Source organism: Lepidothrix coronata, unplaced genomic scaffold (genome assembly GCF_001604755.1).
Source record: "Lepidothrix coronata isolate B3197 unplaced genomic scaffold, Lepidothrix_coronata-1.0 Scaffold104, whole genome shotgun sequence".
NCBI lineage: Eukaryota > Metazoa > Chordata > Aves > Passeriformes > Pipridae > Lepidothrix > Lepidothrix coronata.
Window position 1 is genome coordinate 529,221 of NW_016690284.1, and position 20,549 is coordinate 549,769.

The following is a 20,549-nucleotide window of genomic DNA, read 5'->3' on the forward strand; positions in this document are numbered from 1 at the left end:
TTGCCCTCAACCAGGCTAAGGGATTTCTTTTAGTTCACTTAGTTTTGCCTTACTGTATTCCTCAGAGGGTAGGCAAGGAGCATTTGCTTCTTGTTTTTTTAGTGTAAGACTGATGGAAATTACTAGAGTGAAGGATTCTTTAAGGCAGAACCCAGTCAGCTAAAGTGTGAATGTTTAGACACTATCAGAAGATAGACAAAAAGATAGTGAAGTCTCCTAGGGATTTAAAAAAAAAATATCTGTAATGGGTCTTAGCAATTCTTCTCCTTTGACAGGCATGGGATATGTTGAAATCAAGGTGATAGATTCAGCTTCACTCATATATGTAGCATTTCTCTTATGAAAAACAAGTGTCCCAAAGTCTCACTGAAAAGTCTTACCAGCCACATTCACATGTGCTCACAGCATAGTGAGCCTAAACTGAGCTGAACATGCACATAAATTATAATTAGTCACTGAGTTGGTTAATCAATAAGGATATATGGGCTGGTTTTGTCTCCACTTGTTCATTTATGTATTTGTTGTCTAAAAAAAATTATCTGTTTCAAAGGCTGAAATGATATCGTGTCAATGCACCAAAAGTCTGTTTGCAGAAACATATTACAGTGTTTTGGAGAGTCACTGCTTGGTAGCCTTATTATTTATTTTATTATCAATTTGCTTTTATGAGGTCTCTCTTTTCCACAGGATGTTGACACAGTACTGATGTATGTAATACTTGCTGCTTATGTATTTTTATGGCAGTCCTGTGTGTTACATTATAAACAAAAATCCCATGATTCTGAGTTCAGAATTATTTATGTGGAGGCTTAGATATCCGTTCTCTTTGGAAGTAATGGGAATTGTGCAGAGAAGCTGTCTGTGCAGAGCATGAACAGAAGATGTTAGCTTTTTTTTCCTTGAGGTGGCACTGATTGCAAAGGACCAGGACAGGTTGCTGCTGTCATATTTTAGCTCTATGCTAACAGTTCTTCTGGAAATTTGAATAAGGCAACAAAGTCTAAGTCTGATGCAGCTGTGCGATGTAGCTGCCTGCAAAGACTGATTTTTTTTGCAATCCACTTCAATACTATCTGTGCTTCCAAAACTTCCCATGGTTTTCACAGAAGCATTTGAAAGAATATCAAATGTAGAATTTGTCTTTACTTCTTTCTTCCTCAACATTCTGAAATTTTAAATCTGTCATTTACACCTCACATCACAATCCAGAATCAAAGGTTCCTCTGAATAATCAAAGAACTGCTGTAACTTTTGCCAGATTATTAAGAGCAAATGAAGAAGTCATCATTGAAATTCCCACAAAAGCCTGTGAGGGCCAAGAGAACTCCATTGTATCTCTGGAGCATGTGCAGCTTGAGGCAACGATCGAGTATTCCCGTAGAGGTGATCTTCATGTCACACTGGTATCTCCATCAGGTACAGGAGGCAAAGACACACCTTGTTTGTGTTGCTCTAATGTGTAGCATTTATTCAATTAAAAAAACACCTCTATGTTCTTCGGTGGTTTTAAAAAGAGCTATATATATCACTGGACAAATCCAGTGAGGGGAGTGTGAGGATAACACATTCTGGGAACCACAGAAACCGCTCTTCAGCCTTCACCCATTTGAAAATCCTACTTTAGAAAATAAAGGCATGGTACGTTTTCATTCTGGCAACAGGACCTGTGAAAACTGAGGGTTCCTGGCAGACAACAAATTATGGTTCAATAATCCTTATCAGACTTCCTGTGATTTAGTAGACTAATAGAAAACTGAGAAAATATAACTCCTTAGATTTCATGTAACTGCATCTCCACATTTGTGTATTTAGAAACATAGTGCCTCTGTTAGGCACCTTAGTACAAATATGCTAAATGAGCTAGACTATGGCAAGCTGTCCTGACAATACCCTGAAATAACACCATAAGGAGAAAAAAAAAAAAAGAATTAGTATAAACAACTTTGTAGACAGTAAAGTCTGTTAGATTAACTGGTATTATTAGGAAAAAAAAAGACAAGATTTCAGATGTGAATTTAAACATCAGACTGATCTAATTTTTCTGTTTCTAGGTAGCAATAAGCAAATACTGCTGCCTCTACTTTAGCATCATTTTGCTTTCACGGCTAAGCTGTTTTTTCCTTGTTTCTTGCTGGTTTTCCACTTTCCTGCAAAACATTACTAGCAAATTTATGTCATTCCTTTTCTGTATTTATGGTGTTAGGTTTAAATATATTTCTAAATTATGACAAGGCTCCTTGGGGCTTCTCTGCTCCTTATTATGTAAATAGAGCTCCCTTGCTTTCTCCTTAGAAGCAAACTAAGCCCAACGAATTTCCCACCATGCAGTATAATCTCTTTTTTTCTGCAGAAATACTTTGTGAACTGCAGCATTACTTGTAATAATAACTATTTCACCCTGTTGGAGGAACATTTCAGGCTGTAACAATTTACATCCTCAACAAAAAAAAAATACAGTGAGGGAATCAGGATAAGGCTGTGGTTTCACAATACTACAGGAGCTGGTTTGCCTTCAAAACTTCCATTTCAAAAGTTTATTGAACTGTTCATCAGTGGAAAACACCAATTGTGTCTGATTTCTGCTTCTTTATGTGCATTCACTGCTTTTTTTGTGTTAGAGATAAAACACTGATCAAGATGTGCCTTTTTAGTGTGACCTAGTAGTTTGCATGCTCTTAAATACTGCAGTGAAAATAATTAAAGGAACCACTGTTAAGGGAACCACTGTTAAATAGTGCATTTTCCAGGTTACCTATGCACTAGGTAGAGTGCAAGTTGAACAATTTGAAAAGTAAAAGCAGACATGTATGAACAACCCTGCTGTTGATCTTGCACTCACACAGGGACCAGCACTGTCTTACTGGCTGAGAGAGAGAGAGATAAATCTCCCAATGGCTTCAAGAACTGGGACTTCATGTCTGTTCATACATGGGGAGAAAACCCAACAGGAACCTGGGTTTTAAGAATTACTGATATGGTAAGTGTGTCTGTGTGTTAGTTAGCTATGTTTGGAAGCTAACACAAATAAAATCATCACTAACCGCTGCAAAGCATGTTGAATTATGAGCCTTCTCATTAACTGATCTTAATGAGAGTTTCTTTAAAATATCTGTAAGGATTAAAGTAAAAAAATAGAGTCACATTTTCTTGTTCTTTACTCAAATGTAATTGACATTGACACGTACCTGTCAAAAACAATTTCATGTCTGTTTTTCTCAGACATACGTCACTGGAAGAAATCACTTAATATAGTTTTCTGTGATTCATGGAGTGAAATACACAATCAAATTAACATGTAGTTAACTGCAAATTTTTTTCTGCAGAAAAGAACATGGCATGGATCTAGTCTTCTCTTGATCCACAAGCACAGTTTTCATTAACTCAGAACCTTTTGAATTATTCAATTTCTGATGATCTCAGTGAGCTGTTCTGATGCATACCTTTCCCTGATTTCTTTCTGAGAGTGACTACTGCTGAACAATAGTTTAAGGTTTAAGGGTTTAATTAATTAATTAATTAATTAATTAATTAAGGTTTAAGGGTTTAATTAATAGTTTAATGGTTTAAGGGTTAAAGCCAAGAAATCTACAGATATGAAATAAATCAGTTTATTAAAACCACCTGGGGATATGGATTACAACAGCGAGACACCAGAATAAAGCTGCTTGGTAGGCAACTGAAAAATCATTTCCTTCAAAGAGAGAGTAATCAAACACATTCATCTCACTGAGGTTGTCTGTCCATAAGCTTGTCATTAGAGGTTGGATCTTAGCAGAAACTGAATGCTTCCTGTTAGACTCTGAGCCTGCAGCCCCTATTGGCCTCAAATTGTAAACAGGAGGCTATTGCCAATTGCTGAGCAGATGGACAAGGCAGTAGAAGTAATATTATTATCAATAGTGTAGTGTTAATGCTGCAGGGTTATAGATAACCCCATGGTTACAGATATCCTATTCTTTGAACGCATTTTTTGGGGAAAAATGTTAAGAAGAGCATTTTATTTGTAAATATTTCTCATTTTTCTTTTCAAATGAGAGCTTCCTGAAACTTATAATAAACTAGGATTTTTGTCCTCAACACATAGTAAACTCTTTGCTCAACTTTTAGGATTTTGTGATTCCTGAAAAAGCTTTCATATCAATGACTTTACTGTCATCACAGATTCCCATGCAGAGTTATTCATAAGTTGTAGTTATGAGTAGCTTTAACTGTCATGTAAGTTGTGTAGGTAAACTTTAGTCTAGACTTCTCTTAGAAAATAAGAGCTTCAGCAGCCATCTTCAGTTACAAAATGAATGAGCAAAAATTCTGAAAGAAGCTTTGGTCAAATAAAGTTTAAGTGTTCTGTGTACTTGTCCCTTCCACTTTCTACTTTTGAAGTACTGCTACCAAAATTTGTGTATAAGCATTTGTTGCTCACTTCCACACACTGTGTTTCAGATTGCTGTTGCACACCACTGGAGAATGTTATTTCACATTACCATTTCCAGTGGTAACTTTAATAAGGAAATTGCCAAGGAATGTCTTAGTGAGCAAATTTTAATAATGCAAGATACCAGTTAAGTAATTTTTAGCATTGTGTGTTACGTCAAAATTCCATTGATGCTTACATGATTAATTAATAATTATGTTACATCAAAATATGAATATGTGGTATGTTACATCAAAACGTGAATATGTGGAGTGGTTAAGCCATTGTATTAAATCCCACTTTCTGATATATAGTCTCTAATATATCCTTGTTTTTGTGCCTATGAATCATTGTCCAGATTTAGATATTGAAAGCTTTAGAGTTTGCTTTAGTAATTTCTGTCTACTTTAAAATCAAGTGTCTTGTTTTATCTTCTTATGTCCTGAGAACCTATTCTAATGCCATGCTTGTTTTTCAGTCCAGACGAATACAAAATGAAGGAAGGATTGTAAATTGGAAGCTGATTTTGCATGGCACTGCTACCCAGCCTGAACACATGAAGCAGCCACGTTTATATACATCCTATAATGCTGTGCAAAATGACAGAAGAGGAGTGGAGAAGATGACAGACTTTGTAGAGGTAGTATTACATTAATTTTTTTCCTTACGCATTTTTCAATTTATAAGAAAATGTTATTTTTTCCTAGCAAGACGTATTCATTCTCTATTCATTTCATCTAACCCTTGACCACTTTTGCGTTGTGTATCTTAATTTTGTCAATGTTAAAAATTGATATTTTTATTAATCTCTGTTTTCATATACCAAAATATAAGGGGTTTAGGATGGTAACAGGATTTTGCTACTCAAGTAGAGAAATCTGTAGCTAGTGCAGTTGAGTGGTAAAAGGAGGGAGGAAGACGCCTTTGGCAGACACACTAAATTTATGTAATTCTACTGTGAACAAGTGTTGCATCCAAGAGCAGCTTTGCCTGTTTCCAGGGAGTTTGGAAGGAAGTTTGTAACAAAATTCAAAAGTCAGGGACTCATTCAGGTGGTTTGGTTCAGTGGATCTGTTGCTGCCTGCTTCTCGATCACCCCTTCTTTACCCTTTAGGCAGAGTGCTGTAAACGTAGAGGCAGAGTGACAATGGGTTTCAGGATGCACAGAATGGCAGTATCGTACATTTTCACAGTGCTTAATTTTGTCAAGAGCTTCCGAATTCTTTATTAGTCCTATCACATCAAATTGTCTCCCCATTAGGTAATTAGGATATCCATAAAGTTGGTTAAACTCTCTTCCTCAGATAGGTTATGAAAGAGAAGATTGAGGGAGACATGATTATGGTCTTTAAATACATGACATAAGTGTCAGCAGATCTGGCATCCATGGGCAAGAAAATAAACTGCAAGAAAGTAAAAGTTGTAGTGGGTTGGTTTCTTGGATTTTTTAGGCCTTCCTTAGCAACGGGGTCAGAGATCTAAGGAAGTATTCCATATCATCCCTTTCCGTAACACAATATATAAAAGGCACAGATAAGAGGCCTTCGCTCTTCTCTCTTCTGGTGGCTGAAGGTGACAGGTCTCTCTGCAGACAGGCTTTGCTTGTATGGGCCAGGGCCTGCTGCTCAGACCTGCCGTTATCTCTGGTCTCTCCGGGAGGCGTGGGGGAGTTGGCTGCTGCCTTGCACAGTTCTGCTGTCCCATTCAGGGAAGTATTTAATCCGCTTTTTTTTGTACTTATCCGCTAGCTCTCTATTAATAGGTATATTTGGAGGATATTTGGTTTTAGTTTTTATCCCTGTTTCCCCCTCCCTTTTCCCTTTTTCCCCCTCGGGAGCTCCCTATTGTGTGTACTATATATATATTCAAATAATATATATAATTGTAAATATATGTAAATATATATTTTTGGTATAATTCAGTTGATTTCAGTTTCTCTCAGTTTCTATAGTTTTTTAAACTTTGCCTAAAGGGGAAGCGGGGGAAAGGCTTTCACTGAGCGTTTGGCGACTTGGTGGGAAGCCAGCTCAAAATTGCTCAAAGTGGATCCAGAAAGTACTATAGGAGAAGATAGGTGGACATGGTAGAGAACAAATGAGGATAAAATGAGTGTTCGGTTAGAAAGACAATCTTAGGGTAAACTAGGAAGCTATACAGGCACATACTCCTGTTGAAAAAGATCCTGCCTCTCACCAGCTCATCTGTGCATCTGAATTTGAGATTGGTCTTCCAAAGTTTCCAAGGTATCATGACCACGCATTAGCTGTACTTCACTGTCTTTTTCTCAAGTGAGATCATCTACAGAGAAGGTTGTATGGAAGCACTGGTTCAATCCTTTTCACAAGGATATGTGGCACAGTCAGAGCTGCTCTCAGCACTCCACGTATATTTCCTTAATTTAGGCTGCTGAGGAGTTGTGTCCCAGATATATCTCTAAAGACTGGGACAAATTTTGGTATAAAATTACATGTTGTATCCTGCCAATGGGGAATATGAATTTGTAACTACCTATCTTGTGGAGGGACTTGATACTTTATACAATACAATTCTTTCAGTAGTTTGTTTTAGTTGATAATGGTCTGGTTGTTTTCTAGATGCCATGTGATTACTGAATGAAAAAATAGCTTCTGCTCACATGTAAATGGAGATCCCTAACCAGAGCAAACCTGAATCTGGTCAATTTTCCATCAACACCTAACCTTTTTTTATGCTAATCTGTGTTCTAGGACCATACCACACTGGAGAACCTGAGTGAAAAACCCAAAATCACAGAAGATACCAGTAGCAGCAGTGACAAAGCAGAAGATAAAATCCCATCACAGGCTATGCTACATTTACTGCGAAGTGCTTTTAGCAGACAGATGAATCAGAAGCAACTGCCAAAGAAGACTGCAAGTGAGAAGTTAAATATTCCATATGAACACTTCTATCAAGCCCTCAAAAAATTGAACAAGCCTTCCCAGTTGAGAGGCTCAGAAGAAAGTCTGTACAGTGACTACGTTGATCTTTTTTACAATGCCAAACCTTATAAGCATAGAGATGATAGACTGCTGCAAGCCTTGGTTGATATCATAAATGAAGGAAACTAAACTGCAGGGTGTGGCACTGAGTTGGAAATATTCATTTTCCCCACCTGTAGTTTTTTTTTCCAAAGTCTGTGTATGCTCTACTTGTGATTGCTGCTTTGATCGCTTCATATTTAGTACCAATATCAAGGAAGGGAAAAAACAGGTGTGAGCGGATAAGGTGGGAAACTGACACTTTTTAGTAATATCTTTTTTCAAAACCTTTTTTCATTACCATCAGAGTAGAACTGCCCCCTCAGGCATGAAATGCAATATTATTCCCCTGAAAACCCTAGTGCTCTATTTTAAACAGTTTTCACATTACTTATTCTTCCACCCTCTTCACTTAAGCATGCAGTAGGATTCAAAACCTGAATTACCAAGCAGTTTTGAACCAAACTGCCAAAGCTATGGGGATATATTCTTATCTGTGGATTTGTCATGAATATTGCAGTCTCTGTTATATTTGTCATTTATTCCTATTTAATACTTGCAGACAGTACTGCTTCTGTCATAGGTGCTTTGTTCCTCCTCCAAACAACAATGCTCCCTTGCCCTTCTGTTCTCCTGTAAAGGAACATCTGGGAGGCTGGAGTTGGACTGGGGCATCAGTGAAGACTGATGAAGTTATTCACAATTTAGACTACAGACAGACAGACATACACTAATATAAAAGAGTCCCAAATGAGACATCCCAGACCATGGGATGTCATTTTCTCCACCTAACTTTTAAATACCTAAGTGAAGTGCCTGAATCATGAGCCTAGAATTTCTAGGCAGTGTGTAGTTAATGAGGACAGAGTCTCCTATATAGATAGCACTTGGCTTTCTTTACACCTGTTATGAATTACTTGAGGGAGTACTGATATATTTGTGTCAATTATATGAGTTTTGGGGACCAACCTTCTACCTGTGGGTCATCAGTTAGGTTTCTGAAGTAACATAACTGCCTTCTGACACAGCTACACCTTGCAGTATTCAGAACAGCAAAGCTGGGATCGCTTTGTCCTTTCCTTGAACTGTGACCAAGGTGGATCAGAAAGAGTATGTGTAGTAGATTGTAACACTTCCCAAAAATCTAGGAAGTCAAGGCAAAATGGACGGGGAGAGGTGTGAGACTAAAAAAAATACCTTGTGAAGGGTGTGAATGGAATGTGGAGTGAGAGGGAGAGGAATAGAAAGAAGGAGAAAGTGGAAGAGGATAAGGCAGGTGGTTGTCAGAATGCAATTAGGGTGACTAGCTCCCTAACTTTACCAGACAAGCAGTTTTCCACAGATACTTCTTTAAAGACAGAGTCAAGAGTGACATATTATTTTTCTTTTCATAACTGAAAAAAAAGAAAAAAAAAAGAAAGCCATGTTAGATGCTCAGAAACTGTAGGGGATCTAGAACAAGGAAATGAAGATTTCCAGGGGATAGTTATCTCATCGCAGTGCTAAAGAAAATCCAAAAAAGTGCTGACTGCTTTTTACTTTTCTTCCTCTCTCGTCTACTGTTTAAGTGTGTTCTACAGACTCCCCAGAATTATTTGATTCTTCTTCACTGTCTATTCCCTAAAATGATGTGTCTCCAAGACAGGAATTTAACATTTTGCTCATAATTCAGTTTGGATGGAGATTTTTCAAACTTCAGAATAAATTCTGTAATTTAAAGGTAAATCCCTGCAGTGGTCCAAATAAGAAAGGTTTCTTTTGCTGTCCTTTATGCAAAAGCTTTCTGGCAATGCATAAATAATGAACAAGCAAAACAAGAAAATTTCTAATTGCTGCTATTACAGAGGGAGAGCACTTATTTTCACTAATGTTTAATTTTCAGAATATAACGATGTGGTGAGGTAAGGACCACTTTTAGTCCTGTGCCATGGAGCTCAGAGGCTGGTTCTCTCAGATAACAACTAATTTAGCCAATCCTTATTCGGGTATGTTACAGTGAGGAAAGTACTAGCAACAGTCCATCAGTCCTGAAAGACATTTTCGGGTTAAAACGGTGGGAAACAAAAGACGCTCCTTTGTTTTAAGATCAGTTCCTATGCTGTAGCCAGAGTTTCACCAGAAGACAAGTTTAAAATCTCTGTTGAATGTTTCCAACCCAGATCAGCTTGTACAGGAGTAAATTAATTTTATTGTTAGTCTTTCCTTGGTGCCTCTGTGGGTTTTGTGAAAAATGTGAAAGTAAAAAAAAGTTTTCTCTCAGAATTTTAAATTATATTTTCGTTACAGGTATTTATAATATAGTAAAGATTTTATTGAACAGACAGAATTTTAAAAGGCATAATAAATTATATTGAAGAACCAGATTTTTTCTTGGGAAAGAGACAATTTCATCCAATAAAGGTATTTTTTAAAAGGCATGTTACAACAGCAACTGCAACATGTATGTGATGTGATGTTAAAATTTGTCTACTAGTAGCATAATACAGTGTGTTAGCAGAGCTCAGTGTGTGGTCTTAAAATTTGTGAAGAAAAAGTAAGATGAAGTCAAGTTATTGACTTAAAAGGACTGGGAAGTAGAGTTTAGAATGAAAGACAATGGCTCAAGGAAATAACCAGGGGTTGGGTGGAAAAAATGTGTAATGTATAGAAGATTAAGACTTTCAGGAGGTTTCTTCACTGGGAACACTCACATGGTTACTTTTCACACCTGCAGCCAAGTAAGATTTGCTGTGGACGTCAATGACACCAGCACTGTCTGTAATTCAGAAGCACTATGATGAAATAGTACAGCAGAATGGCTCAGGAGGTCAAATTAAACACACAGGTCTTCCACTTCCTTGCATGAAAGCAGAACCACTTGAAATATGTGTTGTTCCCTTTCACAACTACTCACATTTCAAGTCAGTAGAGAAACAAGACCATACACATCCTTGTATACTGGAAATAGTTGTGGGGAACTGCTTTTTGGGGGAGCTGTTTGCTGGTCTATGATGAGGAGTGAGCTCTGTGGGCACTGCGTAGCCATACACACAATTTGGAGTGTTCCCTGTGCTGCTCCAACCCACACTGATGCCCAGATATGATCAGGAAGATGCAGTCACCCCACAGAACCCCCTTCTCACACTGTTACCCTGGAAGGACATCATGTTTGAGCAAACAGATATGAATGACTCTGCTTTCTAAAGCTTTAACTTCTTGGGGACTTACAGACCATACCCAGATTTATTTGCTTCTCGAGTCTCAAGTAACCACTGCTCAATTACAATATCTGCTTTGTCAAATGCCCTAAAGATAATTACAACACTTTCTGTGCTTTCAGTAAGATACATTTCTATAACAGAAATACTTTTAGTAATTGTACATAGAAAATGGATTTCTGAAGTAGCATTAAAAAAAAGAAATCTCAATCTACATTAGAGCAAATTACCTTCCACACTAAACAATGTTTTTTCTTTCAGTTTGGCTGGGTTTTGAAGTAGTATGCTGTATTTAAACTTTCTAGCTTCATCTGCTTTGAGTTACCCAAGCAGAGTTTCTAGTCAGTCCTGTCTTGTAGCTCCAAGCTTGTAAATTTAGTTTTCTTACCTCTCCCAAAGACACTTCACTCTGAAAACAACCATAAGTGTTTTCAGTAAATAGAAAGCTATTTGAAGAGAGAAAGGGGGAACTTACAAATAAAATACTGGGTCTAGTATTGTATTTATCACTGCATTATCTTAGTGTCAGAAATTAGGAAAGAACATAGTCTGTTTATTAAAAGAGCGCAATCATGGGAAGGGAAAACATCTGGTTATTTCTTTTGAGCTCTTCCGTAACTTTGTACAGACCACTCTGTAGAGGTGACAGCGACACCTAAATCCGTGAGCATCAGAGCAACAGGACGAGCTGTGCTGTCCCTGAGAGACTCTGCCACTGCAGTTTTCCAAACACTACAAACCTAAGGAAAGTTGTCTTCTGAGTTAGTTCAGCTCGGAAAATAGTCATAGCTGAAAAATTACAGGGAAAAAAACCAGTTGTTTTTATGCAACACCACCTTTGTTTTTATGCAGAGTACCACCAGAGCCTAAAACCTTTCTGTTTGATCTAGTCTTTCCTTTCAGGAAGTCCAGTTCCAGTGCTCCAAGGAGACATGCCACTCACAACAGCGTTTTAGAAAGAGAAAACTCTAGAAATGTGTATTTTGCTCTGAATCAATTGCTTGGCTAGCTAACATTTCTAACTGCAGACAGAAAAAGTTCAAACTCCAACCCCACTAGGCACTAATAGAGATAATTTCTGTAAATATTGTTCTATTTAATTACTCAAGTACTCATTAAAAATCTCTCTTCTCTTACTGCAGTTTGTGAGGATAATGTAACCAGAAAGAACCAGGAATTTTGCTTCCAGCAAAGCAGTAAATGCCTACTGGAAAAAAAGATAGGTCTAACATGTTCCAAGTTCCATTAAGATACCAGACAAAAATAAATAGATAATATGTGAAAGTGGGTGTTTATCAGGAAAATATATCTTAATGGTTATATCATTTCAGCCATTTGACTACCTCCAATCAAATGTAGCTAAGCATACATCTCTTTCTTTCTGATGTCGTATTCTTTCCCTAAAACAAATGAATTGGCTGCTGTTACATGTAGCATTTTGTTTGACTACAGCCACATTATCAAGTCAATGTTTCAAACCATAAACATGCAGCATAATGCAGTACCATATATTCTGATAAGGAAACTCGCTTAGAACTGAGGGCAGGCAGCTTTGCATATGCTGATGCACAAAGTGCTCATGTGAAACAGATCTATAAATGTTAGGCAAAGAGGAGAGCCATATGCCAGCTCCATCAGACCTGGCAAATTACTGCTCTACTTCGTAATGTTGGTGGTGGGATGCAGAGCGTCACAAATACCTGGGAAGGCAAAGCAAAGTTCAGTTCCACAGTTCAACAGGGAGCTCAGCTGCCTTCATGATAATTCACAGTTTGTGAGTTATATACTGAAAATCGAGGATGTGGGAAGAAGCTGTAGCTATGAGTTTCTTCTCTTTTGCACTGTATTTCTTACACCCTACCTCAAAGCGGTGCACCATACTTGAATGAAACTTTTCTGAAAATACCTCTAGATATTAAAAACACTGCTTAAGCAGTAGTTTCAGGCATCAGACTGTGTGAAGATAGTGTAATTCATTGCTTTCACTTTTATATAGAAAAAATATACATACATGCTTACATGACTCCATGTAAAGTCTCTTTGATGGTAGAACATAGCAACTTCTGGCAGCAAGAAGGAAGAAGCTGCAGCACGAATTTGCTAGAACAGAGGTTAAAGCTAAATTTCAGCTTGGATTTTTTATCACAGTAGTATTGGTACTGCAGGTTGTTTTGGAGAGGGATAGAGGAGGAAGGGAGATTTGTTGATTTGCTAATCCCTTTAACGGCTGGGGTACATTTTCCTAAAGAATTCTGTGTTTCTGCAGTTGCACTAATAGAAAAATAACACTACTCTTATTATGCAAAAGATAGCCATAACTCTGTAGGGAGCTTAGAACAGTCTAGACAGGTAAGTAATGATGGCTTTGTAACACAACAGGGAAGTGTGTATGGGGCTCGGTAAATGCAGGATCTGGGGTCTCTAGCGAAAGCACCACAGTAAAGATTCCTTTGTGACTTTGAGCAGCAAATTTGGAACTCTTCAAGGAAGGATAATTATAGTACTCTGAATATTTATTTATGTTACCTTTAAAATTAATAGCTGTGGTCCTTCAGAGCACCTATAGGATTCAAAGGTTATTCTGAGTCACACTATGGAGGAGCCTGTCTGTCTCCCAGCGTACATGACTGCTCAGCTGGGAATCACACTCCTAATTCAGGCACTGAATTTATGTGTCTAAAGTTAGGGAGTGAGAATGTTGTCCTCATCTCTTCCCCTCTCTTGCTCCCAGACTGGTGCTGAGCCGTGCTGAGCACTCCTGAAGCCCCATGCATTCAGACAATGGGGCTCTCTAGTCTAGTGGTGGCTACAGAAAATTTACAGGGCTCTCCCATTTCTGTCCAAGATTGTTCTCTGCAAAGACCACCTGTGATGCCCCAGGCTGGAGGAAAACCAACTCAAAAAACAAAAGGCATTCTTCACTTTAGCAAGTCATCTAAGCATGTACTGCAGGTGATGTAAAACCTTAAACTTGTGCTTAGAATTATTTGCTTGCTTAAATCACTCTCCTGTCCTGCTTTAAGCATATGTATGGGATGAAGTACCTGACTGAGCACTTGGCTGAAAACCAAAGGATTGCTCCTGAGTGGTACTTCTGCACAGAAAAGGGAGATATGATGTCAAAGTTCTGCTCAGTTATTGCAAATATCTACTTGCAATTCTATATTAAGTGCATGAGTCATGCCTGGATCTGCATACAGTGTGCCACCGAGTTTCATGAGTTGCTTACACTGCAGTGTACTGGGTCTCAACCTGGTATGGTGAATCACCTTCCCTCCCTAGAGTGTGTGCAAAACCTTCTTTATCAGGGAAACAACACTTGCAGAGCCCCAGGCAAGCCTCGCGCATTTGGAGACCTTACATGTTCTTACTACACATCAGATGATCAGACATTTCAAGCCCGTGTAACCTTACTCTTCTAGTGAAGTTCAGGGAATAGGTCTCCAATTATAAGAAGTTAGACCTTAGTATATTATAATAATTAATTCAGTTTCATATTATGGGGCTCTACAGATGCATCGGGATTGAAGAACAGTCTGAAGACACGTGCTTTGTCATAAATTTTGAGTAACTCCTCCGTGCTCACTCCAAATGCCCTCATGTACCTGAGAAATGAAAATAAATAGAAGTAATGTGAGTTGGGTATTATTCTGTGGGGTAGAGAAAAGGAAGAGAAAAGAAAAAAATGACAGACTAGAAACAGACCCAGGCAAGAAAGAGTGCATTTTGTGCTTCTCCATTCTCTTTATTCAAGCACTTCTCAGCTACAGTATCCTGGCTTCAAAGGACAAATTTTAGAGATCTTTCTGCTGCTCATGATGATGAGTCAGATATGGTTTGCTTTGTGACAGAATTAATTGCTTTCTTGATCTCTCATGTCTCTCTTTCCTATCAGAATTCTAATTATAAAATCCAAAGCCCTGCATTTCCAGCTATTCAAGGTTCATCAGCTCTGCAGTTTGTGTTAATGATCTCAGTTCCTTGACTTCACCCCTGTAATTTTATACCAACTGGGAGCCTAAACTGTTATCCATTTTTAGTAACAGTCATAAACATGCACTTACCTTTAGAGATGCTTAGAATTCACTTTTCTCAGAAAAGCTAATGGTAATTATGTCAGCTCAGCTTGTTGCACTGTTCAAAAACCCTACACAAACCTATCAGAAGCATGATAGGTGCACACATTCTTGTGAAGGTGCATTGATGGAAGAGTCTGCCTTTGATGAAACTTTTGAAGGAAAAAGAGAAGGAGGGGCCCAGCTTCCTTCACCTTTCAATGGCATCCGAGGACCTTTCAATGGCATCAGATTCTTTTCAAAACCCAGTCCACATTGTACCTCTGTAACAAAATATCCCTGTGTGGATTGTCAAGTGTGATTAGGGAATTATGCACTAAACTGTGTCATCACCTTCTGTCAGCTCAAAGCTGAGGCCCAGGCTCCAAATGCCTTCTGTTTGCATCTGCAGTGTGTGGAGTTATACAGTTAGTTTCTGTGTGTGTGTGTGTGACTAACAGTAGAAGAGGAAGAGATCTGATTTACTGCACTGCACGCAGCATTGCACCTCATGTCTAGATCACCCTGCCTCCGTGCAAGGCCCGATTATCGCCTCCTCTTCTGAGTCGCACTAGTGGAGCTGTGTAGGTGAACACCAGGACTATGAGGCTTGGAAACAGCAGCTTTAGACGCGGGGCCGTTGCAGCAGCGACTTCCGGGATCGAGTGAAGCAGAAAAACAACGAGTACTTGCGTTTTGCATTGTATGGGTTCTCTCCCTGAGCTGTGTATTCTTCCCCCGGCCCGCGCAGCCCCCCCCACTCGGAGCCACGTTGTCTCCTCTCCCCGACCGCGGCCTCCTCCCCTGCGCAAGCAGGATAGTCTGTCTCTCCCGCCTCTCCCCAAATCCCTGGTTCTGTTACTGGAACGCGGTCCGCCTGTATCTCCCATTGGTCAGTGGAGCTCTCAAGCCACTCCCTTCCCCCCATACCTTGACCCAATCACAGCCCTTCTTCTTGCCCTCCCCTCGAGCCCATATAAACCGCGGGAGTTTCGAAATAAAGGTCTTTTCGCCACGGAACACCGAGTGGAGGCTTGGTCACTCTCTCCTCCTGCCAAAGGGGGAGCGCGTGACTGAATTCCTCTCCGGGAAACCCAGCGGAGAGTCCACACTCAGATACGTTAGAGCTGATCTGCTCAGGCTCTTCCATTTCATTCATCAGTACTGCTGTCACTCAGAAATAACCAGTTAACAACCTCATAGGAATTATACACGTAAAAAGAATGAGCTTTTTGCTACATGGAGGCATCCTCTTTGCCCTCAACTCTCAGTGAATGGTTGAAGGCGTGTTTCCTTTAAAGACTACCCCTGTGGAAGTGATCACACAATGTACAAGAATTTAGCAAAAGCTAAGTTTTTTCCCCTAACCTGGGAAAGCTGAAATAACCTTTGAAACACTGAGTAATTCTTGCAGTGTTGGCAGAAACAGGGTGGTATTTCACTCTTCACAGCCTAAAGTGTCCTGCCAAAATGCCCAAATAAAATGCAATTTCTCCCTGCTGATCTCCACCCTACCTACAGTCAGCTAAGATTTCATGGCTGCTCGGCAGTGTTTTCTGGTATGGCTTGTGCAGGTGCACTTATTGTCAATGAAACAGTGATGCTGTCAATGTAGCTCATTAATTCTCCAACATAAATTATATCAGAAAAAACACTTGTTTTCCTGGTATACATTTTCACCAAAACATTCTAGCAATCCACGTATATCTTACCTCTTTTACATTTAAGTAGACACATTGTGTTTTGTATTCCTGTGCATTTTTATTGCAGTGAAATTAATGACAAAACACAGTGTCTCATGCATTTAATTCTCATTACCATCACTAGGATCTGCACAATGTTTGTAAGCCTTGCAGGTCTTGTATCATGTGGGAATATACTGGTTCTCTCATAGGTACCAAAGCAGACTTCAGACCATAACCAACCTTAAAAAAAAAAGACATCCTCAGGACTAGAAAGCTGTAAATCAGCCAAGAGCTGTGACATGTGAAACAGAACTACCCAGACTGAAGGTCGTGGTCATTATCCTCTAGAATTACACATAATATACACATGGGTGTATTTCCATATAAATCAGTGTAAACCTTACAGAGGTAAGCATCACTAACTCCTCCTTTGGGTAGCATTAGTTTTCCTGCAGTGACAATGCTTCACACTTGTTTGTAGACAGCTTGAGAGTAGGGTGCCACAGCCCCCTTGTTCCAGCACATCTCCTGGTTTTCAGTTTTTTCCCAGCTCACAAGTGGCCAGGAGAAAGATCATAGGATCATAGAATCATAGAATACAGTGAGCTGGGAGGGATTATCAAGACTAATTCTTGACCCTGCACAGGACACCCCAAGAGTCACACCATATGCCTGAAAGTGTTGTCCAAATGAATGAAACACCTCTGCCTTGTCTCTGTCCCTGTTTGTGAGGTGACCATCTTCATTGTGTAATGGGCTGATGTTATTTCTACATTGCCTTTTGCCATTAATATATTTGAAAATCTCTTTTTAGATGAACATCAGCACTTCAGCTCACCGGAAAAGTAACATAGGAGGAGTAAGATCACCTTTTGTTTACCCTGGAGGAGGGAAGGCTGAGTCATGTTCAGATACATCTCATGTTTAATGGCTTGCTGTGCCACCTGTGTGACTGCTGCTCAAAAGCCTTTCGATCCAGGGTTATTCTTGGCACACCCTAAGTACTACTGCTGCTGACAAATAGGTTGCTTGGAAGCCCCTCAGCCAGATTGAAATGTTATTTATGACATTTTTAGATTCAGGTAATATATGAATCCACATATGCTTTTCTCTGCTTGATAGTACTCTGGCTTTATCCCGATAAACATAGCCTGAGCAAGATAAAGCTGTGCTGTATGAGACAGCTGGTAGATGGTAGATGGGATGTGTGGGACAGTTCTTCCTCTGAGCAGACTGGAGAATGAAGAAAGAAGAAGGATGAAGGTGGGGTATGGGTGTAAGACAACAAAGGAGTGTTTGTCAGAGATTTCTCTGTGCATATAGATCCAGCCAGTCCAGTGATCATCACTCATTGTCACTGTCCAGTTACCCAACAGCTACTCTTACGATTTGGAGTGGCAAAGACCACACCTGTGGTTATGGCATTTGTGTTTGGTCCTCTTGCCATTACTGCATAAGCAGGAAATATGGAGGAGACAGAAACATGGTCAGGCCACTTGGAATGAATATAAAGAGGTTGTTAGAGTGAGTAGAAATGAGACGAGGAAGGCCAAGGCATGACTGGAATTAAATCTGACCAAGGATGTCGAAAACTGTCTGAAATTCAACAAGGATCTGAAATTCAACAGGGTCCTGCGTGTGGGGAGGAATAACTCTGGGCACCAGGACAGACTGGGGGCCAACCTTCTGGAAAGCAAGTCTGTGGAGAAGGACTTGGATGTCCTGGTGGACAACAAGCTGTCCCTGAGCCAGCAGTGTGTCCTGGGGGCAAAGAAGGCCAGTGGAATTCAGGGGTGAATTAGGAAGAGCATTGCCAGCAGGTCAGAGAGGGGATCCTACTCCTCTACTCAGCCCTGGTGAGGCACATCTGGAGTGCTGTGTCCAGTTCTGGGCTCCTCAGGACAGACATGGAGCTCCTGGAGCAGACCCAGAAAAGGACAACAAAGATAATTAATGGACTGGAGCACCTCTCTTACAAGGAAAGGCTGAGGGAGGTGGGCCTCTTCAGCTTCAAGAAAAGATGACTGAGAGAGGACCTCATCAACGTACAAAAGTATCTAAAGGGAGGGTGTCAAAAGATGAACCAGACTCTTTTTGGTAGTGCTGAGCAACAGAACAAGAGGCAACAGGCAGAAACAGATGCACAGGAAGTTCAACCTGAACATGAGGAAGAACTTGTTTTCTGTCAGGGTGAAGGAGCACTGAACAGATTGCCCAGAGAGGATGTAGAGTCTCCCTCACTGTAGATATTTTAGAACTCTCTGGACACAATCCTGTGCCATGTGCTCTGGGATGACCCTACTGGAGCAGGGAGATTGGACAAGATGACCCACTGTGGTCCCTTTCAACCTGACACATTCTGTGATTCTGTGAATGACTTGTTTTCTTCTGTTGTGAACAGAAAGGCTACAAGCTTTGCTGGGAGCTTCCAGCTTTCAGAGCTCCTGCTCCTAGGATGCTGCTCAGCAACATCCTTGACACAGCTCTGCTTTCTGCTCAGGCCAGGTAGAAAAACCCACATCCCACTGCTGTCCAGACACAGAATAATCCTCACTTCCTTTGCTGGTCCTTTGAAAGGACAGGGTCTGCAGTTTTGAACAGACAGGTCCCTCCCCTAGTGGGGTTGCCTGAGTCTCTTCTTCTATCCAGAGATTTTCCAAAAAAGGACATGTGGGAACAGCTACAGTTTTCTGATGACCTTCTTGCTAATACTGTGCAGCACCCACTGCGGTTAGAGGGATTCTAGGGTGTCTGGCAGAGAGAGCAACCTGGGAAAAAAGAATATGATAGCATGGAGGACTTATGGACCATATTATGTGGAGGAATTAGTGTTTTTTTACTACCTGTTTTTTCCTGTGAACTTGTGGGAAAAAGATTCCCATGTCACTATTTCCTAGGTCTCCTCCTGCTGAATTGATGTTTCTTCTGGCTACAATTTCCTCAGGTTTCTTTTTATTAAACTTTGCTTTTCACCCATGTGCTTTGTGCCTTTTGTTGTTCTCTACCCTTGATCCTGGTGCCTGTTGCTTTGCATTAATTTGCATCTCTCACCAGTCCTAATTAATCCTCCCCAGTATCAAATCTCATTACACTCTACTTGTTTCTTCTTCTGGATTACTAATGAGGATGTTAAATAGAACACTTCCTGACACTTATCCCTGTGCCATCGTATCATACAAACACTCTCCACTTTGCTATATTGTCACCTATCATTTTGTTCCAGTCTTTCAGCCAACTTTGAAATGAGAGTGTTCCTTTCAAGCCTGATTTACATTAATTTATCAGAAAGACATTCCATCCTTGTGTCAAGTGTTTCACTGCAGTCCAAATCTGGTTGGTTTTGCTCTCTTGCAACTGTGTCCTCTAGTGCTTTTTTGGTTTGGATTCTTTCAAAATGAGAATGCCAGTAATATCATCAGGCAACACTTGTTGCTTGCTGCTCTGGAGGTTTTGGCCATCCCTGTAATCTGTCTTTCACTTCTTTGCTAAGACTCAGCCAATCTTTCCAGCAACAAAGCTTATCTGGTACAATTATCAGGTACAGAGTATTGTTTCTTAAGCATAAATTACTTTCCAAGGGTCGGTGTCTCCATCAGCAAAGTCTGTATTTGTGGATAGACATCTGTATCAGTGGTACCAGATTTAGCATTGCACCCAGACTCATCATATTTTTGGTGATAGCTGTCCCTGCTGAATGATGCAGAGCTCTTTTTAACTGGACATCATTTTTGCTCTGGTAGGCACTAATAAATAACAAGGGTTTTGAAGTGGAAAGAGAATTGAATAACGTTTGGTTTGTGTTCTGGTGTGAGAAAATGTGATATGTTTTTCACCTTCAGCAAGACAAAACACACTCAGGTCTTATTCTCCTCATTAGCAAAAAGACCATGTATAATTAAAACACTGAGAGGTGCCTTCCTATTTAGCATGCTGACATACCATGCAGGGCACTCAGGCTGCCTTGAAACTCACTAAGCTTGTTAAAACATAAACATTGTATCCAAATAATTTGACAATTACTGGTATTGAGAACATCCTTCATTTTACCAATGGAAAATTACCCCTTTTACCGAGAAGGTAATTTTGATAAAATCAACACTTCAGTCTAAGAATTTATCAATCAAATAAAGGTTGATTATCACTACTTGATAAAAGCTTCAGATAATCAATGATAAAGTACCACTAGTATGAAAATCTCTTGT

At 39.8% G+C, this 20,549-nt stretch overlaps 1 protein-coding gene and 1 long non-coding RNA gene across 2 annotated transcripts in view; one reads left to right on the top strand and one right to left on the bottom strand.

Moving 5' to 3' along the window:
• PCSK1 (proprotein convertase subtilisin/kexin type 1) overlaps positions 1–9,906 on the top strand; it is a 28,962-nt gene extending 19,056 nt beyond the window's left edge. The window contains exons 11-14 of the mRNA XM_017823681.1: positions 1,259–1,416; positions 2,844–2,977; positions 4,890–5,051; positions 7,138–9,906. Of these exons, the coding sequence (XP_017679170.1) occupies positions 1,259–1,416; positions 2,844–2,977; positions 4,890–5,051; positions 7,138–7,500 (817 nt within the window). The 3' untranslated portion in view covers positions 7,501–9,906. The remainder of the gene's footprint in view (positions 1–1,258; positions 1,417–2,843; positions 2,978–4,889; positions 5,052–7,137) is intronic.
• Positions 385–15,451, bottom strand: LOC108501604. Its single transcript, XR_001876229.1, has 3 exons — positions 14,672–15,451; positions 10,163–14,212; positions 385–398 (listed from the first exon to the last, which is right to left on the bottom strand). It is a non-coding gene; the product is annotated as an uncharacterized LOC108501604 (long non-coding RNA).
• Positions 15,452–20,549: the final 5,098 nt, after the last annotated feature.